We start from the raw sequence: 23,488 nt of genomic DNA, 5'->3' as shown, positions 1-23,488 counted from the left end.
AACATCATTGGCGACTCTGCACCGATAAGAACAAACGTCTCGAGACTCACAGTCCTGAATGTTCAATTTCATGACATCATGGCTATCAGCGATGATGTGTTTTTGGCTGGATGTAATTTGCTCATTATCTTTATACCATGTGACTTTAAATGGAGCAGAGCCTGCAACCTTGCAAGCAAACGCTGCCACGGACCCCTTTACAATCTCAAGACGCGTCAACTCCTCAACAAACCAAGGGAGCTCTGAAATACAGAACCAATGAATATTAAGTTGTATTTCTAATACAAGTATTAAATCTTAATGAATGCAGATGGAATGTTAACAAAATAGAACCAAACCAACCTTTCACTTCTAGCTCAACGGTACAGCTCAGGACGCCTGCCTCATTGCTGGCTTCACAGTAGTACTTTCCAGTGTCGTTTTCATTAGCAGCAGATATCTCTAAGCTGGCTAAGGAGTCTACAAATGACATCTTGTGCTTCACACTCTGGTGAATCTCAGCCCCATCTCTGAACCAGTGAACAGAAATGTCAGGGGTCCCAGCAAGCCTGCACTCAAACACCTTATTCTCCCCCTTGGTCACTATCAATATGCCTTCAGGTTTTTCAAGGAAAATGGGGGGTTCTGAAAAAATACACCATCGTTAGTAAAGTAAATATTATGATAGAAACCTATCAAAGGTGTGAGATTATTAATAACCTTTGACAAAGAGCGCTGCCTGGCAAGAGGTGGAGCCAACATCGTTCTGGATCTCACAGATATAGTCTCCAGAGTCTGAGGCTTTAGCAAAGAAGAGCTCCAGGGAAGTGGAGGTGTTGTCTTTCACCACACAGCAGTCAGAGCTGGATAGAATCTCCTTCTTGTCTTTGAACCATTTAATGGTCAGAGGTGGAGTGCCAGAGACCAGGACATTAAACTTCACCTTTGACCCCGGTAAAACAGACATGGATTCTGCCTTCTCCAGAACACACGGTGGTTCTGTGGGAGGGCACAATTTGTCATTGGAATTATATGACTTTAATTCTATGATCTTGTCAAAGATAAAGAAATGACTGAGAACATGTTCTAACCTTTTACAAACAAGATGCCAGAGCACTGGTCTGATCCAGCTTTGTTTCTTGCCATGCAGGTGTAGCTACCACTGTCTTTACTGTCAAGACGAGAGATTTCCAAGAAAGCCACGTTTTCAAAGAAAGTACATTTGTGTTTCTCATCGGTCTGGATCTCTTTCTCATCCTTGTACCACTGTACAGTTATGGGCAGAGAACCAGACACAAGGCACTCCAGATGGGCAAACATTCCTTTGATGCCTTCTGTCTTTTTAAATTTTCTGGTGAAAGATGGTGGGAATATCTGATCTAGAATCAACAGAATCATAAATAGTGAGACCACTGTTCAGTGTGACGAAACAGAATCTAACAAAATACATATGAACCATAATTCCAACAGTTAAAATTGGTGGACTGACCTAGAATAGTAAGTGACGCCTCACAAGAGCTGTGTCCAACATCATTGGACACCTCAAAGATGTATTCCCCACTATCACTTTTCTCTGTTTTAAGAATCTTCAGGACGGATCTGGTGTCTGTGCTCTGGATCTTACATCTCTGTCCTGCGATCATCTCCTTGCCACCCTTCAGCCATTTGGCTTTGAGCGGTTTGGTTCCTGAGAATCTTGCCTCCAGCGTGGCTGGATCCCCCTGAGTCACACTAATGGACTTTGGTTGCTCTAAAATATTTGCCGGATCTGTGATACAAAATGTTTTAACTAAATCAATTGTTATTCGGTGTATCATGGTAGAATATCATGGTTTACATATCAAAATCAACTTAGATAGATAAAAGGCCATAAAGATCCTACAAACCTGTCACTGTGAGCACAGCAACACATTTCTGACTTCCAGCTTCATTCTGCGCATGGCAGACATATTTCCCACCATGTGTTATCTGAGTGTTTTTCAGATTTAACACAGCAGTTTTGGTTTGGTAAGATATATTAATGTGCTCATCTTCTTTGAGCTCGCGATCATCTTTGATCCAAAAGATGGTGATGGGCAGTGATCCTGATAACATGCACTTCAGGGAGACCTCATCGCCCACTAGGGATGTCAGGTTCTCTAGTCTCTGAACAAACAATGGTGGCTCTATTGGGAAAAGATCACACATCAGAGAGTCTAAAACTGTTTTCACGCAAGAGTTACTCAGATCCTTTCGATCTGCCCTTTTATTGGTTGTTTTCTTTGGACAGCTTTCCACTAGAGAAGCACCAGAAGTGGAAGTGTTGCAACATTTTCAAAGCTGTTCCCACCGCAACTGGATCACAAACAAAATTTTGCTGAAAGCTAGAAAACAAATTCTCCCCTCAACAAGTAGCTGTACCATAATCAACTGACTGTATATAAAACTAAATCTGTCAATATCAGCGAGTGCGTTTTTAAATTCAGATCTGGTGTCTGCGCTGCGCGCACCAGATTCTCTTTTCCACTTCTGATGAGTCCCAAGAGTTAAACTGACTTTGGCTATTTATCTATAAGAGCAGCCTGTCTCAGTTATATTTACTGCAGTAAATCTCAGCGCACTGTCAACCAACCTTTTAATGATACGTGGCAGGAGCTTGATGTTTCTCCAACGTCATTTGCTATGGTGACCTGGTACTTTCCAGCGTCTCCATTCTCACATTTGGAGATCAGAAGGGTAATGATGCCATTATCAACATTGATTTTACGCCTTCTGTCATTTCTGATGGGGTTATCATTGTGGTAGCAGTTTATTTCAAATGGTGCTGAGCCTGAGACCATTCCGTCCAAGAATATGTCGGATCCCGTCACTAGCTCAGCGGACTCAAGCATCCGCACAAATTTAGGAGGTTCTACAGGAAAGAGATGATGTTGTTAGATAAAGACATTGAGGGCCAGGTGGATGGAAGACAGTGATTCTGGAGTCAGAACCAACCTTTGACTGTCACAGTGCAGCTGCAGCGGTCACTGCCAGCCTCACTGGCGGCCACACAGACATAATCTCCACTGTCCTCCACAGTGCTGTCCACTACCTCCAGACAGGCTACTGACTCAGAGAAACTCATTGTGCGTCTGTGGTCTGAAGGGATTTCAGAGCCATTCTTAAACCATTTGATATTAATCCCAGGGCTGCCCTGCACTTTGCAAGACAATGTCAAAGGTTGTCCATTTGTCACAAGCTTTGAAGAATCAATCTTGAGTGTAAATGCCGGTGGTTCTGTAAATCAACAGTAATAATTAGAACAAAACAAGAGAACACAAAGACACACAAGACATTTTGGAAAGAAGCAGCACCTTTGACAAAGAGGACTGCAGTACAGTCCACCTTCCCAGCATCATTGGACACTTGGCATGTGTATTTAGCAGAGTCGCTGGGTTTGACAGAGTGGAGCTCCAATGAGCTGGTGGAGCCATCTTTCTTTATGAAACGTGAGCCTCCAGTGGAGATCTCCTTGTCCTCTCTGAACCACTTGACGGCCAGAGGAGCCGTTCCAATGAAAGCTGATTTGAAGAGAACATTTATTCCTGGCACAGTGTCCTGTGACTCAAGCTTCGCTGAGAAGGTTGGTGGTTCTAGAGTCATTTCAGAAAGGAAAAACAGCATTAACATATTCACAGAGATACTTATTGTCAACAACTATTTGCATTTTGTAAATTCTGACATCATTTTGAAGGAAAGATCATTCAAAGGCATCTGCTCTGACCTTTAACACACAGAGTGCCGCTGCTCTCCTTATGACCAGCAGCATTAGAAACCCGGCACGTATAAATGCCTCCATCACTTTGCTCCACACTTCGTATCTGTACAGAGGCTTTGCTCTCACTGAACTCAGCCTTATATTTTTCATCACTGTGGATCTCAGTATCATCTTTATACCAACACACCACCATTGGCTCAGAGCCACAGACTTTACATTCCATGGTTATGTCATCACCAATATTGGAATTGATTTTCTTTAGACTTTTAGTGAAGGAAGGTGGAACTGGTCGATCTGTGTAAGGAAATACAAATGTTGCAGAGACTGTGGCAAACATTTCACTGATTCAGTGATAAAAGTTCATACTTTTAACTAAAACCAACCTAGGACAGTAAGAGAGCAGGTGCACTGGTCCTTCCCCACTTTGTTGGAAACCTCCATCCTGTACTCAGACGTGTCTCCTCTTTCTGCGGTCAGAATCTTTAAGATGGCAGCATTCTCCTTCAGAGTCATTTTATATTTGCGACCACTCATCATCTCCTTCCCGTCTTTAAACCATTTGACTTTGAGCTCTGGGCTTCCAGTGATTGTACACTCCAAGGTGGCTGAATCTCCTGCAGTCACACTAATGGACTCTGCAGGCTCTATGATTCTGGCGGGTTCTGAGATACAACAGACGAGTTAGTTGTATGCACTAAGCTGAGTAAATGTAAAAAATACGTCCTAATTAACTTCTCAATGAAGATTCTCATCTGACCTTGCACAACCAAAGCAGCGTCACATTTCTGGTGCCCAGCCTCGTTCTCAGCTTGGCATGAATACTTTCCTCCATGGCTGATTGTGACTGTTGATATAGTAAGTCTGGCGACATTGTTTTCAAACAGCATGGTGACATTTGGATCGTCATCTCTTAGTATCTCTGAGTCTTTCATCCATTTAACAGTGATGGGGGCTGAGCCTTTAATGGCACCCTGAAGTTTCACTGTGTTTCCCAACACCACTGTAGCGCTCTCAACTCTCTTTGAGAACACTGGGGGTTCTGAAATAGTCGGAGTGAATAGAGAATTTTATTAATATTGGATTAGAATATAAAAATGACTGAAGTTGTAAACTCTATTCTAGTGTCTTTGCAACACTAACCTTTCTGTTTAACCAATGACTTGGAGAACATTGAGCCAACTTCATTAGATACGACACACTGATATTCACCAACATCGGCACTGTCAAAAGAGTGAATCTCCAAAGAGGACACAAAGCCCTGCGACACTATTCTGTATTTCTTATCTGATGAAAGGTGCTTCTTATCCTTCAGCCAGGTCACCTCAAACGGTGTCGAACCTGCAAGCTCACACTCCAATGTGGCTACAGATCCTCTCACTGCCTCTACAGAAAGTAACTCCTTTCGGAAAGATGGGGGTTCTAAGAAGGAACATACAGCTTGGTTAGCTCTTCTCTGCATATCTTATACACTCATGACCGTGTGTATATCCTATCAGACTTTACAGACCTTTAACAGTCACTTTGCTGCTGCAGCTTTCACATCCCCCCTCGTTCAGAACCTCACAGGTGTAGATTCCGCTGTCAGACAACAGGACTTCCTTTATCTCAAAAGTAGAAACGTTGTCTTTCAGGCTGATCAGGGATCTGTCCCCTGCACATAGCTCTCTGTCATTTAAGAACCAGGTTATGTGAAGCTCTGGAGAGCCTTTCACTGTACACTGAAGTCTTCCATTGCTGCCTTGTTTCCAAGCCATGGTGGATTCCAACCTCTTTACAAAGCTTGCTGGCTCTGCAGAGTTGTACAGTTCCAAAGATCCAACAGTGTATCAAGAAGAAATAAGACACAAACAGAAGACACAATTTTTTTTAGAAAGATTAAAAGAAGCAGCAGAGACTGGTTTTTGATGATGCACCCTTAGCATCAACACTTCCTCTCATCCCATACAATAAAGCATATTATTAATTTTCAGCACTGTAGATTTGCAAGAACTTCAAACACTGCAGTATCCATGGAAATTAACTAAAGTGGTCTTACCTTGCACCTTTACTGACGTGGAGGACGTTGTACTTCCAGCCTCATTTGAGACTTTACATACATAATCCCCACAATCCCTCAGTGTGATCTTTGGGATATCAAGAGTCACCACCTTCTCTTCAAAAGAGAGTTTACAGTCTGGGGACTGGTGGACCCTTCTGCCACCTCTGGTCCAGATTATGGAGACACCAGTATCCTCATCCACCCGACATTCCAGGTGCAGAGGAGCTCCAACAACAGCAGAGACTGAGCCAAGAGCTTTTACAAAGCTGGGCTTGTCGATAACCCTCAGCTCCATGCTGCACATGGCAGTCCCAGCATTATTGGATACTTTACACAGGTAAACCCCGTGGTCAGATGGCTCAAGTTGGGTTATCTCAAGAGTGTGTTTATTCTTTTCAGAAGATGTTTGGAAGCGTGTGGGCACATTGGGTAAGACATGATCGTCTTTGTGCCAAACCAGATTCAGTGGAGCGGATCCTGTGACTACACACTCTATCACAGCCTTTTTTCCAACATAAACAGTCTGAGGTTCGGGTGTACTTATAAAGGCAGGTGGGAAGAATTCTATAGAGGTTAGAAATATAAGAAAAATACATCAGTAGAAAAGTTATTTTATCCCATATAGCTCCTTTCTTTTCAAAACTGGACAACCAAACACAGAGCAATAACAGACCAATCTCTGATGGATGGAAGATCCTAACAGCAAATAACGTTTAACAACTACAATGAAGAAGAAATGTCAGAGAAAAGAAAACCTTTCAAAATAAGTGTCCAAAATATATGCTTAAGACTGTTTGGCCTTGTGCATAACACCCTTTGGTATGTTTAAATTAAGTCAACAACAGTAAAACACCAGGAATTTTATATCCCTGAATGAACCAGCACATAAAACGAAGGAAAACATGTCTTGCTCTTACCAGTGACAGTGAGGGAGGCGGAGCAGCTGTCCGAACCGTGCTGATTGGAGGCCTTGCAGGTGTATTCTCCACTCTCAGATTTGATGGGGCTCAGGAAGTCCAGAGAGGAAATGTTGAAGCGACTAATAATCCTGTACTTATCACCATCTTTGATGGGATTTCCATCCTTGAACCACTTGAAGTTTACATTCGGGGCATCCTCAATCTCACATTCGAACTTGGCATTGTTCCCAACGTTGACCTCCACAGGGACAATCCTGTGCCTGAACACTGGTTTCACTGGGATTTGGAGAGAGAGAAATACAAAGGACAAAATCAATACATGAATCCAACTGTGTGTGTGCACTGCAGGTGGTAAACTGTTGGAATGGGGAACCCGAGATGGGAGGTGACAAAGACAAGTTATCCTGGAGTGACGGAAAAAGGAACATGATGTTAGATAAGAGGAGAGAATGCATGCAAAGACACCATGTCTCAGCACTCAGTGATGTCAACCAAAAGCAATAAGTGATGGAAGTGTAAAGATATGGAGTGACGGAAGATTCCAGAGAACACCAGATTTGTTGGAAAAAGGGAGTGAGATTTGTGGAGATCCTGGTGTTATTCAACAGATTATCGTTGAGCAAAAAAGATTTTCCCTGCAGGCGGATGGAAGAACCAATTATATCCTCCAACAAGATTTGTTAGGAATTAATTATCAAAGCAATTAAGCTTAAAATTAACATCTGAACTTTCAAGTAATTAAGGGGGTTATAAGGTTAGCATACAATAGCAGTGATCTTAAAAATGTGGAAATTATTTGATGATAAGTTATTTGATGATTATATCAAAGTATTCTTCATCTTCCAACCTCTTGAGAGCACAGTCAGTGTTGAAGTAGTTGATGTCTTGCCAGCTTCGTTCTCAGCCTCACAGACATATTCTCCTTGATGCTTCTCCTTGATAACTGTGTTGATAACTAGTGTGTATGTGTCATGCTCTCTGGAACACTTGAACTCTTTGCCAGATTTGATCAATTTCCCATTGGAAAACCAGTTAACCTTGCCAGCACGTTTTATGGTGGTGCAGAAAATGGCCTGGCTGTTTGCCACAGTGCAGACATCCCTAAGAGAGTCCACAACTACAGGATAATCCAACCAACTGTCTGAGGACTGACTGATCACAATGGCCTCAGACAGAAACTCCTCTCTGGTTTCTCTTTGAATGGAAACATCTACATGCTGCTCAGTGGGAATCTGGCACATGACCACTGCTGCATTTACACCACCAGAACCTGAGTCCCTCACAGGGACCTCCTGCCTACTAACCTGCATGGACTCAAGGACCTCAGAGTGACTCTGAACAGAAGCACTGTGGAATGAAGCTCTGGCCTCAGTCCTGACAGCAGCAGAGTGAGTTACAGGGGGTGGGAAACCAATTGCACCTTCTGCTAGAGTAACGGTGTCCACGACAGATGACAGCACTTCTTTGGAATGCACAGAAACTAACTGTGCTTTCTGGGGCCTATCCAGCTGCATGGTACCAGGCTGTTCTGAAGTGAGGACATGCACTTCCTGGTAAACTAGGGAATGGAACGCTGCCTGGAGTTCAGTCCGGAGGTCTGCTGTCTGAGGGTATTCACCCTCAAAAGCCAGTGTGATTTCTAGGGGGGCACCAGGTGTTGTGATAAGGTACGTAAACATGGCCCTTTTTGGCTCTCTTTGAACCTTGACCTCCTGGACCAGGACAGCCTCTAACTTCTGCACAACGTCAGCCAGTAGCAGTGGCTGGTCAAGGGCCACAGCAGACTGAAGAGCATTTTTCAGCTGCCGTCTAATGTTGGAACTGCATACTTTGGGAATCTGAATAACAAAGGTGAGCTCTTTTGGTAAGGTCTGGTTTTCTTGAGACTCGTGGACAAACAAAACTGCTTTAGGCTGAGTCTTTACACTGACAACAGAACCCTCAGGTCGATATATCTCATCAGACTGTTCTCCAAATAGAACGTGGTTCTTCTCCAGTAATACCGACTGTCTGATGGACTGGCCCTCCTGGATCTGCACAGCAAAGTCCTGCTCAGCTGCCTCTAAGATTGTGCACTTCTCAGTGGCAACTGCTTTCTCCTCAATGTAAACTGTCCTTCTTGGGATTTTGGGCTCAATTTTCATGTTTGGTTTGTATTCCACATCTGGTTGTAGGCTGTTGGTGTGGCCTTCCTCCAGAGTCTGTGTGTCCGTTACATTCAGCGAGTGCATAATGTTCCAACGCTCTTCTTTATGAATCATAGCACGTTGCTTCCTTAGGTCGGAGGTGAAAGGAGTCTCCTTTGGGAGCTGCATGGGCTGGGAGGAGACCTGGAGGATGTTGTGAGGTCTGGGCTCTGTTCTAATATGTGTTTGAACTCCTGTTACAGACACATCAAGCTCTTCGTGATAATCTGCTGTGAGCTCCCTTCTCTCCTCTGTGGTGGCGGCCTGGCTCCTGGCTTTCACCTGTTTCTGTACTCCCACCTGCTTTTCTGGTTTGGTAATGTTAATTATGTCTTCCTTGGGTAAAACTGACACTGGTTGGAATGACTGAAGATAAAGTGTTGGTGGTGCCTCTTTCTTTGGCTGAACAGCTATGGAGTCAACCTTTGCCAAGAATGGTGAAGTTGCTTCACAAACCAGTGTTCTTTGCTCATGCAGCGTAACAGAATGTAACATAGTCGGACTCCTCCTTGCATCGGCAATCTCCAGGGAAGGTCTCTCACTTGTAAATCTACCCTCAGATTGTAAAATATCCTGATCATTGATAACTTGTAAATGCATTAACCTTTCCCCTTCTTTCTGGGATTGCAAGAACAGAGCAGATTCTAAGTCTGGCATACACGCTGAGTGCTCGGCTTGGAGCAGATATGTTTCTTCAGTGGTCTTAGCTGACTTACAGACTGTGTCCTTGTGTGGAACCACATTCTCTTCTTCTGGTCTGTGTATTTCAAAGTTCTGCTCTTTTGATAAGGCCATGGCACTTTCACTGATAGGAGCCCCAACTGGTCTAGGCTGTTCCTTTTCTATCTTAGGCTTTATCGCAGCGTCTAAAGCCAATAGAGGCTCTGAGTGTCTTTCAGTTAGGGGCAGCCGCTCTGTATACTGAGCTGAGTAGAGAATCTTCATTCCCTCAGTTACCCTAAAACTCATCTGTTCCTCTTGCTTTGATATGACAGCTGATGTCTCTTTGAGGATTGGTAGAGCAGACTGGACCTGGTGAGTGCTGACAACTTGTTGGGGTTCAGTGGAGCTCTGGAGCTGCTCTGGCGTCCTACCAATCAGGACCTCTGCTTTGATGGTGGTAATTGGGACTACTTGTTGGGCTATGGCCGACATGACTCTGGACGGCTGCTCTTTAACAAACTCTAGCTCTACAAGCTCTGGACTGAGGATCCGGTCTGAATGCTGTTCAATAATCTTCTGGCTCTCCTGGACAGAATATGTGAAAGCTGCCATGTGCAGCTGTTTGATGGGAACAGTGGCAACCTGAGGTGGATGGGCGGGAGCCACAGACACCCTCTCCTCCACCCCATGAGACTGCAGCACAGCAGCCTGGTGGGTGACCTGCTCTCTATGAAGAGTTGCAGCTGAAATATCCAACTCTCTAAGGGTGCCCACCTGCTCACTGGGAATTATCTGTCTGTCCTCTGTGCCAATAGTATAAACCATCTGATCTGATCTGGATCTGTCCTGTCCTGGAAGGCTGACCTGGTACAGTCGGGACTCGGTGGCCTGCTCAGTCATGGATACCTTGTAGCTTTTCTTTTCAACTACTGTCTGTTGTTGCTGTTGGTGAGATACTGAGATGATCTCCCTGAAAACCACCAGCTCAGCGCTACAAGAAGCCTCCCCAAACTGGTTGAAGGCCTTACAAGTGTAGATGCCGCTGTCCTCCTGTTTTATGTTCTTAATGGTGATGGAACCCGATCCATCTGGGTTCCTCACTATGACATAGAACCCATTGGGCGGTATGGGGCAGCTCCCTCGGAGCCACTGAACTTCAGGGAGAGGTTCTCCTGTCACTACATAGCTGAAGAAAGCCTGACCTCCCTGAGAAGATTTGACAGAGTCTATAGATTTAGTGAACTTTGGGGGCTTGCCAGTGAGGTCATACCTTTCAACATCCTTTTCTTCTTTCTCTGGGTCCTTGCCCTGAACATGCAGATAAGAAGTGCATGTCGCCTGTCCAAACCTATTGCTGACAGTACAGGAATACTCTCCTTCAAACTCCCTCTGAACTTCGTTAATGAGCAGACTGTACTCGTCATGCTCACAAATGAATTTATATGTGGATGAAGCTGTTATGCTGTATCCATTGTGGAACCACTGGACTGTCGGCTTTGGAAAGCCAGACACGGTGACAGTAAACTTGGCTGTTTCTCCTGCAGTCACAGCTTCTGGAGAGAGTTTGCTGAGGAAAACTGGTTTTTCTTTCTTCTTCTCTAAAGTGCTAGAGTAACGTTTGGATACTGGCTTGAGTTCAAGTGTTCTGGTTTTGTCTGCCAACTTAAGAGCAGTGTAGTGAGACTCCTGGAATTCCTCTTCCACCAGGATGGTTGAGCTGGAGAAAGCTGAGTAAAATAACTAGATTAAAATATGCATTACAAGCATCTTTACAGTATTACCTGCACAGATTAAAAGAACAGAGTTACAGATAATCAGTATACGATTATCCCACAGGTATCAGCCAAACTTTAGAATTTGGTTACCAGCAAAAGCAGAAGAATACAAACAAATTTTCATCAAAAAAGACAATTTGGCAACAGCTATTGCACCCTGAAAGGAAAAATCCATTCGCAATCATGGTGCCATGGATTAATAAAACAATATTTACCTTTGATGTCCTCCTTGACTTCAGCCACAGGTTCCTCCTCTACTGCAGTGACTGTAAAGAAACAAACATTTCTAAATCAACCACCAGATCCCTGAACTGTACATATATGATGCAGGACTGTTAGAATCAGTGACAGGTCGTGCATCTTTACTGTCCATCTATCAGACTGTCTTGCATGCTTCATTTTGGTCATTCAGTGTACAGCTGCTCTGCTGTTTGGACAGTGCTCAGTGACACAAGTGAGTCGGGACAACGAGGTGAGTGAGCCGTCCTAAACACTCTGATTAAACTGTATCCTGTTGTGCTGAACTATACAGTGTTGTAGCCTCTGTAATGTACTGTGTTGTGTTGCACTGTGCTTTACTGTAATGTCTGTGCTGTACTGTCTGAAGTGTCATTTATGTACTGTACTGTCTGTAAAAACTGTACCCTCTGTACTGAACTATACTGCCTGTACCTTATTGTCTGTACTGACTGGGTTGTGCTGTCTTAATGGCGTTGTGCTATACTGTACAATGTGTACCGTTCTGTACTGTACAGTCTGTTCTGTCTGTGTTGTGCAATCTGTACTGTACTGACCTGTACCAGTCTGTACTGTGCTCTACTCTACTACAATGTGCTGTGCTGTGGATGGGGCTCATGAGCAGAAGGCTGAGCTAACAGAAGGACTAAGCATGCAGGTGCCAACCTTTCATTACTTTGCTGCACTCAGCATCTCCAGCTGAGCTGACAAAAGAGCAAGTACAATTTCCCCCTCGTCCAGCCCTCACATTCTTAAAGTTTAGACGACACAGGGGGCCGTCGTGTTTCACAGAGTATGACAGAGAATCCTTGACATTTAAGCGGTTGTGCAGCCAAATAAAAAACTGACTCGGGGCCCCCATCATAACGCAGTAGAGTGAGATTTTGTCTCTTGGTTTGAGCATGAGCTCTGGTGGCAGTTGGATCAGGAAGTCAGGGTGGCTGAAGAGGCCACGCTCTTCACCGGGCACCATGTCGGGGAAATAAAGATGGCTGATCAGGTTGTAAGGCCGCTGGGCAGAAGGAGGCAATGGTCCCAATTCCTCTAGCATCTCTGGCTCGTCCTGGTCGGGGGGGTCTCTAGAGGCCTCCCTGTCTGTCTGTGACACTTTATGCACACAATCGGTAGGGATGGGGGTATCTGCTTTGAGATTTGCTTCTTGGGCTGGGTGAGAATAAAGTTAGGGAGAGTGATTAAGGATCAGAAGATTACTATTCTAGGATTTAAACAATAAAGGGATTAGTATGATGAAAAGATGATGTTAGCAAGTGGAAGCCGGGGAACAGGAGGAAAGGATTGACTGGATACAACTACAAATCAAATGTTATTCCATTACATTCTAAGAGGTTACATTCCCAAAGGAATTATTAAAGGATGGAGGGGTAGGACTAGGAGAGCAGTGCGGATGGAGAGATGGGATGAACTAGATGAAGAGACAGACTGGTAAGAGAAAGAGAAACCACCTTCCACAGTGAGCTGGGCAGAGGTGCTGTTCTGGCCATTTGTGTTGGTGGCAGTGCAGCGGTACAAGCCCTGGTCTCCCTGACCAACCCCCTGAATGATCAGGGACAGCAGCCCCCCACTCTGAGAGCTCCTCACCCTCTCTGTGTGCTCCAGGCTCTGGCCGTTATGGTCCCACAAGACGGCCGTGAAGGGCACCCCGTCGAACGAGCAGCTGAACTCTGCCATCTCACCACTTTTCACCTGGACATCATTCATTTCTAACAGCAGTTTGGGGCTGGCTAGAAAAGCGACATCGGCCTGGCTTTCAGATCTCATCTCCACTGAGCTCACATTCTGCAGCTGGAATTCAACGGTCCTCCAAGAGGTTGATGTAGTGGTGGATGTAGAGGAGCTCTCAGAGATTGTCTTGGTCAGCTCAATGCTGTAGGCTGTGGAGCCTGACAGGGACTGGAAGATCTCTGACTGAACCTCCTTTTCCTGACTTAGCATTGCCTCAGCCCCAGTGGTCTGCACACTAGCTAAGGCTTGTGTTTTTTCATCTGGGCAATAAGAAAGAGTATAAGAATTAGGTCAACACAGCAATGGTGACTGAATTCTTCAGGTTACTTGCATCACAGCTTGTTTGCCAGAGTGTGATTGGTTGGAGCTTTGGAAGGCGGGATCAGCGGTGATGAGTGACAGTGTAGACAGTGGCTGGTTTCCATGGTCAGTCATGCAAGCTTGGATTGGAGCCAAAATACCTATGGATTATTTCCGTGCTTGAGTGTTTAAAGAACCTTAAAACTAGATTTCCAAAGTTCAGTTGTGCAAGTGCAGTTGTACAATCCTCTGAAAAAGATTCATTCTGCTGATATTATGTACAGGCTATTCATGTTGAAAGATAATATACCATGCAGCACACAGGGAGTTATATCGAAGATTATCCTCTTTTTCACTGAGAGTTGAATAATAAACCAAACATTCAACATCTTCGACTGTTTTGCAACTACGCTGTCCAGCATGCTCAGAGAAAATAGTACAATCAATGCAGCTCTTCATCAAATCAAGAAAACAGAAACATCTGTTTGATCTCAGGGAGCTGATTCTTGTGAAGCCAGTTGGTCTCTGGCCCTGGTATGCTGGACAAACAAGCATGAAACCTTGCCACTTCCCCTTCTAACATCTCCTAGCTCTCTATTGGCTCAAAGAAGGTTCTTTTCCGGCCAATAGATGCTTCCTCCAGAGTGGGCAGGCTGGTTGAGGCATGCTACCATCGTCCCCAAGCTTCAGGAACAATGTATGCTGTTCACAAGAAAATGTTTGCCAACATACTTTTTTGAACAGTATGTATTCTCTTCTATGTGGAAGTTGTTCTTTGAGTAGTAAAGCACATGCAGCACTAATGGTTCTTACATGGATGAGACTGTTATTATCTAAACAGTCCAAGGGATGTGTGTTCAAACTCACCATCCAGAGTCAAAGTAGCAGTGCACGATACCATCCCTGCTGAGTTACTGGCAGTACACATGTATTCTCCCTCCTGAGCAGGATGGACTGAGGAAATGTCCAGCTGGAACGTTTCACCATACTGGGACATTCGGTAGACATCTGACTGTTTGATCTCTCTGCCGTTACAATACCAAGTCGTCTGCAAATCTGTGAGCACAGAGTTCAGTTCAAGTCAGGGTCATTTTGACCAAGTCTTACCTTCCATTCTAGTTACAGTCTCCATGTATTTATATTTAATCAATCCTTTAATCCCAGAACGGTTAGCACTAATGTGAGTAACGCTGTGAGTAATGTGCCATCCTTGATGCTAATCAGATGCATTTAGAGTATATTGTACTAATGTTTTGAGGCATTCAGGAAGATGGACTGTAGATACCTTCTCCAGAGACACCACACTGGAACTGGGTTGGTTGTCCCTGAGACACCAACAGGTCACGAGGAGGGCTTCTTATCATAGGAGCAGATACTTGAGAGCCAGCATCAGGAGAAACCACCTCAGGAACTAGAAAGAAAAGCAGATTACATCGACAGCTTACAACATGCATCATATAAAGTAATGCTGAAATATATTAAAGCAAGAAGAAACCCTCCTAATGGGATATTTTAAGATCCAAAAACTCAAGAAACTCAAAATCATCAAACATTCATAAGCTTTCACTAAGCCTAGCTTTATGATCTACTTCTGACAAACCTTCAACAGTGAGAGCTGCTGTGCTGGTTGCCTCTCCAGAGTCGTTCTTGGCCTCACACTTGTAGACCGCTGCATCCTCTGGGAAGACTTCGATCAGAAGCAGCGTGAACTCATTTCCATCTTGGAGGAACTTGCACTTGAAGCCCGGAGACAGAGCCTGGGAGTTCTTGTACCAGAAGACCTGGGGCTGGGGAACACCAGTCACCTGGACGGAGAAGCGAGCTGGTTTACCGGCCTCCACCGACTGGGGCTCCATGTGCTGGAGGATCTGAGGAGGCTCTGGAACTACAGAGGAGATGAGAGGAGACAAATGGAGAGGAAGTAGGAGGTTAGGAGAGGACCTCCTTCAAAGTCCAACACATTTTGGTGGACGGTGGAAAATCAGCCCTTATGTCCAGGACGGACAAAAGGGAGCTGGCTCTTTTGATGCGGACACGGATGGAGCTCCGGTTCTCCTAAAGAGGTGCTAACTATTTAGTGGGACTTACTTCTGACATGGAGGCTGATGGAGCTCCTGTTCTTGCCAGCTAAGAAGGTGTATTCTCCAGCGTCACTCCTGTAGCTTTCAGAGATGGTCAGGCGGTGGAGCTTCCTGATGCACACGTAGTTAAACCGCTGCTCCTCTGAAAGCTTGATCTCCACGCCGTTCCTCACCCAGCGACCTTCCACATCGTCCTCGTTCACCTCAAACTCAAAGGTCGCTCGCTGCTTCTCCACAACCTGCATGTAATGACAAATTATGCAACTAAAGTTATTCTTACTGAGGTAATGCTGTGGACAATGCTTTAGGAAATATAAATCTATTAAAAACTAAAAAAAAATGTCAAGACATACTTGACATGTTGACAAATAACTGACAGTTTGTATGAACCGGACGTTATCGGTAATGAAAATTTTTACGACCTGCCTGTCTTATCTGATTGGCATGGCACCGAAATCTGCGTTGCTCTACAGTGAAATAAGATTTTAGCCATTTTAACTAGGGAAAAAAGTTATAGAAAATCAATATCACGGGGTGCAAGGGGCGAGGCCGGCTGCCTCTGCCCAGTTCTCACACACGCACAAGGAGACCTTGCTCTGAGTGAGTGACGCTGGCACGGCGAGTGCAGATTGCGCCGTGATCGCCAACAAACTCTGCTTTTACTTGTTTTATTTGAAGGAACGGGGCACAGCGATGGGGGCACACAGAGAGCTGTGTTTCATTCACACATATAAAAATATATTTAGGATTCCCTTTATTTATAATTCCTCATTTAAACGTTTTGTAATTTTCTGTTTTATCCTGTTATTGTAATGCACACTGACTGACAAAAAAAAACAAAAAATGACTGCTGGACTTGAACAATGTCAGTCGACTGACGGGCCAACATTCAGGGGGCAGCCCTACGTGGTGGTCAATGTTGATAATGTGGAGACAGTGAGAGCCTCAGCTCTCGATCTCTCTCTATCTCACTCTCTCTCTCTCTCTCACTCACACACACCAATTCTCGCTCCCTTCTACAGTAGCCTGATGTACTGGAAGTCGAATCCATCGTATCCACGATACGATAATGATAAAAAAAAAACAATAAAAAAAAAATGGTCGGCATATTTGGAAGTTGCGCTGGTGCTCTTAGTTATAGTACCACCGTCTCCAAATGGTCGCAAAATGTGACAAAATGGTGGCAGCCTGGAGCCCAGAAGTAGACTGGCTGAGTTGTTCTGAATGAGGATGTGTGTCTTAATGTAACTCACGGTGATCTCCCTGTCGGTCGGCTCAGAGATCTTAACGTCACGCCCCTCAACTCCCAAATGGCCCTTGGACATGCTGGACCCCGCCACCACCGCGTACTCCCCGGCATCAGACAGACGCACGGATTGCAGTATCAGACGATGCAAGAACTTCTCCGAGGTCATCTTACATCTGAAACCACAGACAGCAGTAGGTCTAGAGCAAGAGGACTGACCTTTTATTCATCATCACTCACCACCAAACCTCCCAGACAGCTTCCACACGTAGGCCGCTTACCTGTCAGACATTTCCAGCCCCTGTCCGTCCTTCATCCACATCACCTGGATGTTTGGCTCAGAAACTTCACATTCAAATGTCGCTCTTTTCTTCTCTGTGATCTTCAGATCCTTTAGGTGTTTGGTGAATTCAACCATGCGAGCTGCAGAGAAAACATTGAAGGGAGATTGAAGGGAGTTAACACCAGGCTGAAATAATAGCTAATGACAAGGAGACGTTAGAGAAACATAAAGACAAACGGGTGAAAATGTGTCAGAATAATAACCTCAGAATAATTGTCTTGATAGATAAATACAGCTGTTACCGCTTGGAAATTGAACATTGGTCAAATAGTTTCATAGTTATATCATATAGTTATAGTTATATGTTTGTGCTGTCATTGTTTATGTTAACAAGGCTGCTGTGTTGTGATCATGATTCTATTTATGTGTACTTGGTATTTGATGTGTTTATGTTGGAGGTGCATGTGGGTTTCTAGAAAGGTTTCGGTTTGGTGTGGTCTCATTATGCTGAGCAAAGTGTGATTTTGCATATGAGGGTGTGCAGCTTTTTAGGATGGTTATGTCTGGCATTTGTCCTGTCAGTGTGAATTATGAGTTATGTCTGTGTGATATATCTTTGTACTTTTTATACACAGTGTACAGTACGTTTTAACTGGTATGTTTGTCGCTTACTTGATCAAATACATTGATATGAAATCAGTTTATTGTAGATAAACAGAGACAATATTTATATGTCCAATAGGTTTTTCGGGGTAAATTGAAGGTGGCTGTAAAGGCAACTTACCCTCAACAAAGAGTTTAGCTGACGTAGTTGCAGAGCCGGCTGTAAAGGTGTAGTCAGCACTGTCTCCAAAGTGCACATTCTTGATGCTCAGGGTGTGAGTGAGCAGCTTGCAGCGAGTCTGGCACCGGTCTGTGGAGCGAATCTCCACGCCGTTCTTCAGCCACTTGAAGGCGACACCCTCGTAGTTCACGTTTACCTCAAAGGTGATGGTGTCCTTCTCCTGAGCGTTCAGGTCCTGCAGCATGGCTGCAATCAGGACAGCTGGAAGAGTCACGACAATTAACATTATTTACTTTTTAATGTATTTCATTACAGAAACCCTCAATGGAGCTTCAGACATACTTGTTGAGTCAAATGCCTTTTCATAAAGGCAGCGTGAACGGCTGTTAAGGCACCTTGAGATGTACAATGCTTTATGAGTCATGCACAGATCAGGAACAGTGTGTAAATGCTAGCGACTCACGGTGAACGGTGAGCGTGGCGGACACTCTGTCGTTTCCACAGACAAAGGTGTATTCTGCAGAATCCTCGGTGCTGGTGTTCATGATCTTCAGTTGGTGGACTTTGCCCTGGACCACGATCCTGAACTTCTCACTCATCTGGATCTCCACGCCGTTCTTCAGCCAGGTGGAGGGAACATTGAAGTGGGAAACTTCACATTCAAACGTGGCCAACTGGGTCTCTGGGACCTCCACACTCTTCAGGGGCGTGGTCACACGCAGAGCTGCAGGAACAAGCAGTTCAGTCACTGATGGAGAACCTGATTATCTCTTATATGAGATACACATGAACCAGGAACCAAAAGTCTGGGAGTCACTCCCAAGAACTGATCAAAATGGCGACCCCCAGAGGAACAAAGCAAACAGCAGCAGCTAGAGCAGTGATTCTCAACCTTTTTCATATCGAAGATCATCAATTTGATTTGCATTAGGCCACAGACCCCTAAGATTTAGTCTGTGAGACCCCAATCTGATCAGATTTTTATTTTTAGATATGATTCTCAATATTCAATTTATGGATAAAACAGCCAAACAATGATCCAACCAGGCATTGTCATGCCTTGGAACGTCTGAATTAAATAATGGTGAAGTTAAATTATAAATCATTTTGCTGGGGACCCCCTTGAACTTCTAAAAGGACCCCTTGGGGGTCACTGGACCCCACATTGAGAACAACTGAGCTTGTGTTATTAGTATCAGAGTAGCAGTTTGCATTTTAACAGACTGTACCATGCGATGTGGTTGTCATGTGACACTTTCTGACTCAAGTTGTCTTCCTGAACTTGACTGCAGGGTGGATTTTGAGCTGTTTTCAGCGTGTTACTTACCCTCCACGGTGAGGTGGGCACTGCTCTGCAGATGACCTGCCACAGCGGTGTATTCTCCCTCCTTGCTGGTATCCACGTCCTGGATGATCAGCTTGTGGCTCTTCTTTTCAGAGAGCATCTGGTAGTGCTGATCTGCTTTCAGCTCCACGCCGTTAAACAGCCACTTGATGGGGATGTCGTCCTCGGACAGACCCAGCTCGAAGGTGACGTTCGCACCCAACAATGAGGTCGCATCCTTAAGTTTCTTGAGGATCTTGATTGCTGCAAGACGTTTTTTTTTAAGCAGTGTTACTTTTCAACATCTCTTGAGTGTTGAGTGGGATGCAAAGATGAGGTACTCACTTTCCACGTTGAGCCTGGCGCTGGCAGACAGTTTGCCCAGTTTAAAGGAGTAGACAGACTCATCGTGGATGTTGCAGTTGTTGATCTTCAGGGTGTGTACCGTTCCCACGACGGAGATCTTGTACTTGTCACTGGGGAGGATCTCAACGCCGTTCTTGATCCACTGGGATCCCCTGACGTCCTCATGGGTCAGCTCTAGGCTGAAAACAGCTTCCTGAGTCTGGACCACGTTCAGGTTCTTCAGAGTCTTCTTCAGCTTCACAGCTGCAAAGACAGAGACAAGTTAATTTATCAGTTTCATCTGAATCTGTTTGTCTTGTCTGGCTGCACAGAGCAACAGTTTGTAGTTATACTATGTTAGTAGATATCGAACCTCATTGATTCACATATCAATCAAAAGGTGATTATCAGCAGGACAAGCAGAAAACTGCAGAAAGAAAATTTTACAGCATCATGAACAAATATAAAAAATGCTAGCACTATTCAGTACATGAAACCATAATATCTAGTCCTGAAGTGTGGGCTTTATCAGAGTGTGTAGAGGCAGTAAAAACAAACCAGCCAAAACTAAGTTTTCTTACAAGCTCAGCATGCTTTGTTTTACATAGTGTCAGCTCAATAACAGAAACATGGATGAATACAGTTTCCAGTGTTTCCAAGTCGAGCCATTTTTGAAATGTCATTGGAGAAGAGAGAACGCACCCTCCACCCGCAGGCTGGCTGTGGTTTTGGAGTTGGCCACCTGGTAGGTGTACTCTCCAATGTCTGTTGCTCTGGTGATGATGATCAGCAGGCGTCGGACAGCTCCGTCCACCTTGCTCAGCACGTTGTCGCTGAGGTCCACGGACTGGCCGTCCTTCAGCCACTTGCCCTCAGCAGAAGGATTTGCCACCTCGCACTCCAGCTCTGCCATCTGGGAGTCAGCCACCACCAAGTCATGCAGAGGCCTCTTGATGGCGCCACCTGGTGGTAGTAAAACAGGCAGTACTTATTGTCAAATACTGCTACCAAGCTTAAAAAACAGCCAACTGCTTCGAGGATATTGGTAAGGATATATTGCTTTAAAGTCAATTACAATTTCAGATTCAGGGTCGGCTGATGAACCAAGACAGACAAATAAATGTTGATGTAAATGGCAAACTAACGATGGGTCTACATCTACAAGTTACATTTTGTCATGAATGAATATTTAATAATATGGTTTGGTTGCAAATCTACTCTGACTGTAGTTAGTAGTTGATGACAGCTGTGTATGTCCTTTAAAGACAATTTGGAGACTTAAAAAATCCAAAACAACTTAGTCAATTTAAGAGGGCGACACCGGCTAAGTGCACAAAATGGAGAAAGACTATAAAACCATATTGTTGCAAGCAGAGGTGGAACTTCCATCTTCAGAAAATCCATCTGGATTTTCTAATTAGCGTCAGGTAGCTTACCTGATACAGTGAGCGACGCGCTGCAGGTCTTTTCACCGGCTGCAAACACGTACTGTCCCTCCTCGTCCTTCATGGAGTTCATCACTGTCAGGGTATGGCGCTGGCCTTTGGACTCCATCTTGTAGTTGCCACCTGCTTTGAGTGGCTGATTCTTGAAGGTCCAGAAGGCATCGATACCAGGGTGAGAGACTTCAACCTCAAAGGTCACATTCTCTGACTCGGCGCACACCTTATCATTCATGGGTTTTACAATCTGGACCGCTGTCACAAAACAAGGACACATTTGCTTGTTAGCTCATCTAGAAATTGTTGGATTGACAAACACTTTTTATATCGAAGACCTAACAAGACGAATAGACAAAAACACTAAATTTAGTACAGATTACTGTTCTGTTCTGATTACAGTGTCTGTCCTTTCATACATTTAACTACAGCTTACTTTGGACAGTCAATCGACAGCTGGTGTCGGCTCTGCCGACCAGCAGCTTGTAGACGCCCTGATCGGAGGCGAACGTCCTGCTAAACACCAGACGCTGCTTCGCTCCCTTCGTCACTATCTGGACTCTGTCGCTGGCTGTCAGCTGCTTGTCGTTGTGGTACCATTTGACAGAGCTGATGTCCTGGGCGGAGATCTTGGCCTCCAGGACAGACTTGGTGCCCTCAATGGCACTGATGTCCTTCAGTGGGATCAAGACACCGATGGCTGCAACACAAACAGCAGTCTTGTGTTAATAAATGCTCAGAATATACTGAAACAAAGGTTTTACTGTCCTTATATTCAAAAAAATTGAAATTAAAGTGTCTTACTCTGAATGACCAGCTTTGCAGAGGTGGAGATCTCCTGAGCGGGAACAACAAAGGAGTACATTCCATAGTCGTCCTTGTTGGTGTCCTCAATGAGGAGCTTGTGGGTCTGTTTGTCGATAACCATGTGGACCCGGTCTGAGGCCGAGATGGCCTTGCCGCTCTTCATCCAGCTTCCTTCAACATTCTCCTGGGAGAACCTGACCTCCAGCTGAGCGATGTCGCCCTCGCAGACGGTCAAGTCGCTCAGAGGCTGCATCAGCGTCACAGGGCGCACTGAAGGAGCACAATTATACAATGGCAGGTGTCGGAATTAGCAGATGAAATCATTACATTTTATTGTACAGTCCTCTTTAAACTCTACTCACATTTCATCTTCAGAGAAGCACTTGTCTTGAATTGTCCCACTTTGAAGGTGTATTTCCCCTGATCCTCTTTCTTCACGTCCTTGACAGACAGACTGTGTCTTCCACGACGGGACGAAATGACATATTTACTGGAAGGATAGAGCTCTTTGTCTCCGAAATACCAGCTGCCCTCAGCATCCTCACGGGATACAACACACTCAAACTCTCCGGAGTAGGTCTCTGGAACCTCCGTGTTCTCAAGGTTCTTGACCATCTCCAGTGGAGCACCTGTTGGGAAGTTACATCATACACAAATTAGTAGAAAAATAAAATAGAATTCAGGCATTCAACAGGAGCATGTTTTAGCCTGTTTATTTGTCAGCACACACATTTTACATTTCTATCCCTTTTCCTGATGATAGCGCACATTTATTATAATTTTAAATGTGTCTATTTTCTGGTTTCTAACAATATGGCAAAAAACCTTAAAATGATCTCCTCTTCCTTCTGACAACAAACAAATACAAAAAAAAAAAAATACTTTAACAAATACAAAATAAAGCAAAATTAAGACAAAAACACATTATCACGATACATCAGATCCTTCAAATTTTACAGAGACAATGTTAAAAATAAAAAATGTGAGCAATCGTCAGAAAAATGGTCAGCAATGTAAAATGTCTGTGCTGACGAATAAATACTACTTAATTTGACACTCATATGGTGGTTTAAAAATTGTAGTTTCGGTGTTTGGTCCAATTAGCCAATGACACACTTTATCTTTCTTTAACTAATCTTATGCCTCTGTCCTGGGGAAGACATGATACTTAAAATCATGAACAAAAATATAAGAAAAACCAACATCAGTCGAAGCTATTTTCTGCATTGCTACTTGACCACAGTCTTCTGTCAGCCTACCTTCAACAATAAGTTTAGCACTGGTCCTAATGTTGTCATCATCTATAACAACACAGCTGTACTCTGCATCGTCCTTCATGTCGATGATCAGCACAGACAGGAAGTGGACCTTTCTGTCGGAGTGCATCCTGTATTTGTCTCCAGAGAAGATCTCCATGTTGTTCTTCAGCCATTTGACCTTGACGAAAGGCTCATTGGTTTCACACTCAAAGGTTGTCATGGTGTCCTTCTCGTTGGCATTGGTTTCTTCTAGCTGCTGTGTGAAGGTGATGACTTGTTTTCCTATAGATTTAAGAGGAACATTTCATAATATCATCCAATTTCATTAATATTCCATTAACTA

The 23,488-nt window shown here is 44.4% G+C and overlaps 1 protein-coding gene across 1 annotated transcript in view; it reads right to left on the bottom strand.

Moving 5' to 3' along the window:
• Positions 1–23,488, bottom strand: part of LOC307244003 (titin-like) — a gene marked incomplete at its 5' end in the record, with an annotated part of 164,899 nt that overhangs the window by 127,833 nt on the left and 13,578 nt on the right. The window contains 34 exons of the mRNA XM_080018975.1: positions 367–594; positions 700–978; positions 1,071–1,358; positions 1,469–1,747; positions 1,866–2,144; positions 2,591–2,869; positions 2,953–3,234; positions 3,312–3,590; positions 3,722–4,009; positions 4,099–4,377; positions 4,473–4,754; positions 4,856–5,134; positions 5,223–5,504; positions 5,751–6,317; positions 6,671–6,949; positions 7,521–9,167; positions 9,954–11,249; positions 11,513–11,563; positions 14,445–14,633; positions 14,863–14,988; positions 15,178–15,462; positions 15,666–15,897; positions 16,912–17,080; positions 17,186–17,327; positions 17,972–18,232; positions 18,435–18,695; positions 19,299–19,559; positions 19,641–19,904; positions 20,343–20,603; positions 21,077–21,337; positions 21,516–21,779; positions 21,884–22,156; positions 22,249–22,515; positions 23,146–23,427. Of these exons, the coding sequence (XP_079875101.1) occupies positions 367–594; positions 700–978; positions 1,071–1,358; positions 1,469–1,747; positions 1,866–2,144; positions 2,591–2,869; positions 2,953–3,234; positions 3,312–3,590; positions 3,722–4,009; positions 4,099–4,377; positions 4,473–4,754; positions 4,856–5,134; positions 5,223–5,504; positions 5,751–6,317; positions 6,671–6,949; positions 7,521–9,167; positions 9,954–11,249; positions 11,513–11,563; positions 14,445–14,633; positions 14,863–14,988; positions 15,178–15,462; positions 15,666–15,897; positions 16,912–17,080; positions 17,186–17,327; positions 17,972–18,232; positions 18,435–18,695; positions 19,299–19,559; positions 19,641–19,904; positions 20,343–20,603; positions 21,077–21,337; positions 21,516–21,779; positions 21,884–22,156; positions 22,249–22,515; positions 23,146–23,427 (11,241 nt within the window). The remainder of the gene's footprint in view (positions 1–366; positions 595–699; positions 979–1,070; positions 1,359–1,468; positions 1,748–1,865; positions 2,145–2,590; positions 2,870–2,952; positions 3,235–3,311; positions 3,591–3,721; positions 4,010–4,098; positions 4,378–4,472; positions 4,755–4,855; positions 5,135–5,222; positions 5,505–5,750; positions 6,318–6,670; positions 6,950–7,520; positions 9,168–9,953; positions 11,250–11,512; positions 11,564–14,444; positions 14,634–14,862; positions 14,989–15,177; positions 15,463–15,665; positions 15,898–16,911; positions 17,081–17,185; positions 17,328–17,971; positions 18,233–18,434; positions 18,696–19,298; positions 19,560–19,640; positions 19,905–20,342; positions 20,604–21,076; positions 21,338–21,515; positions 21,780–21,883; positions 22,157–22,248; positions 22,516–23,145; positions 23,428–23,488) is intronic.

This window comes from Zeus faber (genome assembly GCF_960531495.2).
Source record: "Zeus faber genome assembly, chromosome: 18".
Classification (NCBI taxonomy): domain Eukaryota; kingdom Metazoa; phylum Chordata; class Actinopteri; order Zeiformes; family Zeidae; genus Zeus; species Zeus faber.
The sequence above is the reverse complement of the archived record's forward strand: the minus strand, read 5'-3'. Positions and strand labels throughout refer to the sequence as shown.